Source organism: Chenopodium album, chromosome 7, assembly GCF_948465745.1.
Source record: "Chenopodium album chromosome 7, dcCheAlbu1.1, whole genome shotgun sequence".
Taxonomy (NCBI): Eukaryota; Viridiplantae; Streptophyta; class Magnoliopsida; order Caryophyllales; family Amaranthaceae; genus Chenopodium; species Chenopodium album.
The window spans coordinates 1,956,803-1,964,788 of record NC_137840.1 but is presented as its reverse complement, the minus strand read 5'-3'; the positions used below and the strand labels follow the sequence as shown (position 1 = coordinate 1,964,788).

The 7,986-nt window shown below is 35.5% G+C and overlaps 1 protein-coding gene across 1 annotated transcript; it reads left to right on the top strand.

Annotated features, from left to right (window-relative positions):
- Positions 1-6,179: 6,179 nt before the first annotated feature.
- On the top strand, positions 6,180-7,308 carry LOC145639847 (uncharacterized). Its single transcript, XM_081691175.1, has 2 exons — positions 6,180-6,189; positions 6,884-7,308. Exons 1-2 carry the CDS (start codon positions 6,180-6,182, stop codon positions 7,306-7,308), a joined length of 435 nt encoding a protein of 144 aa, XP_081547301.1.
- The last annotated feature ends 678 nt before the right edge of the window (positions 7,309-7,986 follow it).

Genomic DNA, 7,986 nt, shown 5'->3' with positions numbered 1-7,986 from the left:
TCATTTTTCGTCATTTTTTTAGGGGAGTAAGTTGGATATTAATCCTCCAATAAATAATAATATTTGAGTTCCCTAAACACATATACATTATTGCTCCCTAAAAATATGCATACTTTTTTTTCTTTTTTTTACTTTTCTTTTTTAAAAAAAAAAAAAAAAAAAAACCATAAAGTCAAATTGATTCGAGTCAAGTAATTAAAACGCAAATTGGCTTAATTTACAGCGCGTGGTCAAGAAAAGAAGGACGATTAGTCAAAGATAATCTCTTCGTACAAGTCCAACTTTTCGACAAACCTATAGCCCGCAAGAGGAAAGCAAGAGTCATAATGGCAACCCAGGAAGAAGTCAACGATCTCAAGAACCAACTGGCTACTGTAACTGAGACACTGAAGCTTCTCGCACTTAAGATCGAGGATCCCGCGAAGCAACAACAAATGAACCTCATGCAAGAAAACCTAAACAAGTTGTCCAGCGACTACAAGTTTCAAGAACTCACATCCCAAGGGGTCTCGGTGGATAAAGATCTTCTTCCGCAGAAGTTCAGTGCAAACGACATCCCAAAGTTTAGGGCAATCGACAACCCATACTTCCATCTAAGAGCGTTTGAGTCTATAATTCAGCACTTCTTATGGAAAGCTTGTAAAGGAACACCTCTTCTATCGCCATATTACCCCTGATAAGACTTGCTCAATTTGTAATAACCACGAGGAGTCTATAATTCACGCCACTTTTGAGTGTGTTGCAGCAACGGAAATATGGGTTGTCAGCCCCTTTGTTGATCGCATTAGTGATGCCCCTACATGTAGCTTCTGCAAAAGGATGTTGTCGCTGTCTTCAAAGGTGTATGTCGAAAGAGGAGTTTATTACAATGGATGCTCTTGCTTGGGCTTCGTGGCATTGCAGGAACATGAACATTTCCGAGCAGGCCACATTAAATGCTGTAGAGGTGGTGAAAGGATGGGTAAACTTGGTGAGGGGAAACAACAAATATGGTGCGAAGGTAGGTAAGTCTGCCCCCAAGTGTGCAGGTCCCCTAGCAACTAGAGTTGTCTAAATGAAGTTGTGGTGAAAATAAATTGTTATGCTCATTTGGGTGCTGCAACAAGGCTTGGTGTAGTGCTGAGAAACGACCAAGGGGGTCTCCTAGCTGTTGTTGTACGTGCTAAAGGTGCCGGATTTGGAGTTGATTTGGCAGAGGCTGCTGCGTGCCGTTTTGGGTTGCTATTAGCAAGGAGGTTGGGGTATACAAGGGTACATCTCAAGTGTGATGCTGAGTCCGTGGTGAAGGCTATTGTGTCTAAGTCTGAAAGGTTTTTCTCCTATTATTCTGCTTTTTTGATGATATTTTAAGTTAGCGTCTAGCTTTGTTTCATTTTTGTTATCTCGTATTAAGTGTGCGGGTAATACTCTAGCCCATAGTGTTGCAAGATGGGATGTTAGAGATTGTAATGAACGTGTACTTCTTAGTCCTTTTCCCCAAAGCTTGATTACTTTGGCGGAAGTTGATCTACTATAATGAAATTCTCACAGCTTGGTTTCAAAAAAAAAAATAACAACATAAATTTAGGGTTTGTCATTATAAAAATAAGACTTTACTCAATTCCCTTTTTCTATAGTGTCCTCTCCTTTAAGGCTGACATAAATCAAGAATACACGAAGCTTTTCAGTCAATTAATAAAAAAAAGGTTGAATTATTTGGTTGATCTTTTGATTCTTTTCGCATAATAATAATGACAACATTTAAGTTCCTCAATTTTCAATACATGTCAACTCTTCAGTACGTTCAGTTTTACCATTAAAACTAGCTATATTAATCTTAATACGAGGAACTAGAAATGGAGGAAAGTTATGCATTTACTAATGCATAACATTGATTAAAATATTATAAAAGCACATGGTAGATAGAGAAAAGAGGAGAGAGATAGGAAGAGAAAGGCATGTAGGTGGACCATACCTATTTTTTGGTCGGATTGTATCACGTGATGGGGGACCACATGCTGATTGTTCCACTGAAAGTTTATATAGTACCATTGAATCCTCAGTGGTACAATTTACGCATAAATTTAGTACAACTGAATGCATATATAATACCATTATGTGCACATATAGTATCACTGTATATTCAATGGTACCATTTGATCATCCAATGATATCAGAATATTTATTCGTTTGTACATATACATAATTACATGAATACCCTTTGTTATGCATTTCTAAATGCCTAACATTCCTCCCTTTAAAATTCCTCATCTTAATACTAGCCAAATCTTTCTTGCTCTTACCAATTTTATGAAAAACAGAGACATTAGATTTATAGTGGCCCAATTATCGAGACTACTACTTTTCCTAGCTAGCTCAAACCCTTCGAATTTCACACTCACTAAACCAGGTTTGTTATTAATTGGGTGAGTAAGCGAAGAAGTAGGCCCCATTAATGTAAAATTGTTTGAAAAACGTTATTTGGTAGTATTAGACAAACGTTTGCTAACTTACGGGTAGTTCTAAATTTTTTTTTTTTTAAAAAAAGGTATTTAATTAAAAAGCAACCTATCTTTAAGCTAGTTCAGTTCAGCTCCAATCAGTTTAGTTCAGTTTAGTTCGAACCCTTAATAGTTAACTTGTTTATCTAAGCTAATTACATAGTAATAATTATTCCTTGGGTTTCTTGATTATTGATAATATTATTGGTTGTTATTATTGGATACAACATAACCTAAAATAGTTTTATTTTTTTATGTTTTACAAATATTTAATAAATAGCCTGATAAAGATAAATTAACACATTAATTTCCATATTTACAAAATATAAACGTGGAGCTTAAGCTATAAACGTCCCCACCCTTCTAACCCAAAGGTATTTAACAATTTAGCTTTCAATCAAATAAAAATTAATCCCGTCCATTAAAAAAAAAAGTTCGAATTTTTTTATCGTTCTTTTCTTATAATAATAATAATGACTACATTTGAGTTTCCTCAATTTCCTTGTTCTCACGTAAATTCTTGTGATTGTATCAAGCCTGAATGTAGATTGAATCTGAAAGAGTTTGAACGATTGGTTGTCTATGAAGAAGACGAAGTCGGCCAACTTTCCGTCGTACCAATCACATCATACCGTATCTCCGGCAACAACACATTATTGGATCCCTTTAACCCTTTTTGTGGTGAATGCTACTTTGAGAATGTCAACCTAATGTTGTCTTTGGGTTACAGTGAAACGTATTCCAATAAAAACTTGCGAGGGATAAAAGATCATGTTTGTAATGAGATAATTAACTCTAAAGAATTTGATTATGATGGGGATTGTTGGTATGAATGGGACATATCTACTTATACTGATCGTATTTGCGAGGATGATGAGATGTTGACGGCATGGGTGGAGTTAGAGTCGTTTGAGGATGACGAGGTCAAGCCTACTCCGGCAAGCAAGGTGTCAATCGAGGCGTTAGCAAGGTCAATAATCAAGAAATACGAGTGTGCTAATTGTGTGGTATGTCTTGAAGAACTTTATGATAACAAGAAAGAGGGAACACTTAAGGTAACAATGCCGTGTAAACACGAGTTTCATGAGGGTTGTATCGTTGAATGGCTTCATACTAGTAATTTTTGCCCTCTTTGTCGGTTTGAATTGCCAACATCAGTAGCTGATAATTAAAATTGGCTAAGACCAAACACAACTTATGTATATGAGACGACGAGATTGGTTTCGCTCAAAAGTTTGTCACGGTTTACTGGTTTATAATTAGTGTTTATTAGTACTCATCAATTAAGATCTTTACTGTTTAATTAGTTATCTTAATTAAATATTTTCATAGCTACCTATCTTGTTATTTTAGATAATTCTTTGTTGAAAATTTATTCTTTGGAGTATCTATTCCGTATTAATTTCCACAAAATTCTATCTTGATCTTGGTCTATACTTTACAAAATTTAATCTTAACTCGAGTTAGGCTCCGTTCTCTTCAACTTATTTTTGCTGAACTGTAATTATTTACTGGAACAAAATTATATTTGCTGAACTTAAATTATTTTTACTGAAACAAAATTATATTTGCTGAACTTAAATTATTTATACTGAACTTAAATTAATTTTACTCAACTGAAATTATTTTTGCTGAACTGAAATTATTTTTACTGATTTTCAATTATAATTCTTCTTTAAGAAAACTGAAATTATTAAACTGAACTTATTTTTACTGAACTGAAATTATTTTTACTCAACTGAACTTAATTTTACTAAAGTGAACTTATTTTTAGTGAACTGAAATTATTTTTACTTAATATTATTTTTTTAAAGGTGAAGAGAACAGGGTCTTAATCCAAGATTAATTAAGTTTATTGTAATAATGTAAATCTGCAAATATTTGTTATTTGCGTAAATAATTGATGCGTGTACTATCTCTGTTTAACAGCTTATACAAATATTTAGTCTAAATAGTATCATAATCAAGTTTTGTTTTTAATCCTCCTCCAAAAAAAAATGTTTTATTTTTTAATGAGTATAATTATTTCATCCTCCATTTCAATCGCCAGTTGCGCCAGATTGTGTGGGATCTTTTACCAAAACGGCTAATTATTAAATTTAATTCCCAAACTAGCTAATTTATTAACTTGGAAGGAATTTATCTATTTCTTATTTCCTTTGAACCGGTTTGGTTCTCTTTTTTTATTTTTTTTATTTTTATTTCCTTAAAGTTTTTTTTAGTTAAGTTAGAAAATTTAACCAATACACAAAACTACGAAGAACGCAAACAGTTGCAGACTCGCAGAACCCTTATTTCGATCAAAAAAAAAAAAAAAATTAAAACCCCTAATTTGTCATCTTGATCATATCAATCTCAAATATTTGGAATTTCAAGTAGTACTGTTCTATCAAGACTACCGCAAATTTATTCGACGATAAGGGATTTTAAGGTATTATTCATCTTTTTCATGTCTATTAATTGTATACTCGTACTCTTTGTTAATGTCGGCTAATATAAACATTTTGTGTGACTGTTTATTTTGTGTAACTTTTGTAAAAATTGAGAATTGTTGCATATATATATTATGTTGATTGTTATTGTTCAAATTAATGGGATATTTTAAACCACGACATTATAATTTATATAAAATCAAAAATTAAAAAAAAAGAAACTAATTCTTTTTAAATAAAATTAAAAAAAAAAAAAAACATCAAGTGAACCGGTTCAAAGGAATATAAATATAAATAATATCCTTTCAAATCAATAAATTTAGCTAGTTTGGGAATTAAAATTTAAAATTAGCCGTTTTGGTAAATACTTATGTTAAATTAGCCATTTTCGTAAAAGATCCGATTGTGTGTCACTTCGTTGGCTTCCATTCTAACATAGCTAAACTCGAATAATAGGTTTACGACAGATCTGGTGGCTATCTTTAATATTTTATAACTTGAACAAATTAAAAATTTATAACCCTAGCGAATGAACATTCCAAAATAACAACCATATTAAACTAAAATAAAAGTAAGAGTAATATAAACAATCAAATAAACTAACATGAACAACTTTTGAGAATTTGAGATTAATTTCCTAACATATGTTGTGTTTGATTCTTAATTTAACGTGTCGAATCATCAACTTTGCTTGCCGGAGTAGGCCGCTTGACCTCCTCCTCGAACGACTCCCTCTTCACCCACGCCCTTAACACCTCCGTATTATCGCAAACACGATCAGTATAAGCAGGTATATCCCACCAATGCTCCTGACTATAATCTAATTCCTTAGATATAAGACTACTTAACTCATTATAAACATAATCTTTTACTTCTTGCCACAACTTTTCAGAACTTCCATCACAATGACCAAAAGACTTCATCAAGTCAACAATATTAGAGTGACAATAATCACAAAAAGGGCTAAAGGAATCTGTTGCTGTGCTGTTAGAGAGACGGTATGGTGTGATTGGTACGACGGAGAGTTGGTCAATGTCGTCAACACGATAAGTTATCAATCGTTCAAACTCTTGTAAGTTCAATTTACATTCAATCTTGACACGATAATGATGATAGGATGATGGGAGCGAGCTTCTTTTTTGTTGGTGGGAACAAGGAAATTGAAGTAATTGAAATTTAGTCATTATTATTGTTGTTATTAAAATGGAAACGATAGCTCCACAAAATCAAGTTTTATTTTATTTGATTGAAAAATTTGTTACCGATAATGTATTGTGGTTAGAGAGGGGCTGAGGATACTGAATAGGATAAAAAAAATTATCCTCTAACTTGAGTACTAGACAAACTAACTGATAGATATTATATTTACGATAATATTTGTCACAGATTAGGATAATATTGTATATATTTGTGATATTCTTCGTATCGTAAACCCTTATATATATTATTCAATGGTACACACTCCAACCCAAGGAGTTTTCCCGAAATCTAACATGGTATCACAGCTCTAGGTTACGATCTAGCTTCCGCATGTTAGATAATAGATTTATATATTATCTTGTTAATATTCTGTAAAGATATATCGTGTGTAATTATCCTCTCATAATTAGGTTGTAAATACCTATATATATTGATTAATGAGAAACACTCCAATTAAGGAGAATTACACAATTCTACATGGTATCAGATTCTCTCTAGGGTTTTCTATCTTTTTCCTCTAAACCCTATTCGATCCATAGCCGTCATCAATCATCATCACCGTTCTGCCTCCTTCCCTACCGTTCAATGGCCGGTGATGATACCCCCCTCCTCCCCCTCCTCCTCCTCCATCACAACCCCCTACTTTCCATCCGGCTTTCGCCGTCCCCAACATCAAAACCCACATCTGCGTGACCCTTGACCATGACGATTCACAATATGCAACGTGGGTTGAACTCTTTCATATCACAGCTGTTGCTTTCAATGTTTTAGACCACATTGATGCTAAAGTCGCTCGTCCGAGGGAGGTGGATGATGTTACATGGAAACGTTTGGATGCTATAGTGAAAAATTGGATCTATGGAACTATTTCTAGATATCTTGTTACCACAATCATGAAACCGGGTGCAACGGCTCTCGAATTATGGACCCGGCTTGAGGAGATGTTTCATGATAATAAGCATACTAGGGCTGTGTACTTGGAAGAACAATTTGCAAAAACAAAGCTTGAAAATTTTGCGAATATGTCTGATTATTGTAAACAACTAAAGCTTCTCGCGGATAAACTAGCTAACTTTGATTGCCCCGTCTCTGACCGCAAGATGGTTATGCAACTCATCGCGGGACTCACCCTTGGGCGAGTACGACACCGTCGCTGCCATTGTCTCTCAGTCCGAACCAACCCCAAGTTTCAATAAGGCTCGGTCGATGTATATTTTGGAGGAAACTCGTCAGAACAAGCAATCCGACACACCTCAGCACGCCTTAGTGGCCCAGACCTCACCGGCGCCGAACGCAACTACCGCTTCACCGGCGTCTCATCCCTCCTCCGATCAGCAACATGGTGGTCAAGGTCGGGGACGGGGGAAGGGTCGCAACACAGGAAAGGGGAAGGGACGTGGGAAAGGACGGGGAAACAACTCCAGCAACAGCAACAATAATCAACAACAACAAGCTGGGCCCAATAATGGCTCGGCCCAGCAGGCCCCTCAATGGGGAAACCAGCAATGGGCGCCCCCTCAACAAGGCCAGTGGGCTTCTCCCCCTTGCCCATATCCCACTGGCCCGCAATATGCTTACCGTGGACAACATCAGTCCCTTTTGGGCCCACGCCCAACCCAAAATCAGGCATATTACGCCGGACCACCAGGTTACGGTCTACCTATGTCTCCAACTGATTTGGGCCAAGCATATAGTTCAATGAGTCTTCAACCTCCTGAAAACGGTTGGTATATGGACACCGGGGCGACATCTCACATGACTCGTGAGTCGGGTAATTTTTCTAAACTGTTTAATTTGAGCATTCCTCAATATATTTATGTTGGTGATGGCAAACAAATTCCTGTTTATGGTTATGGCTCTACCACTACTCCTTC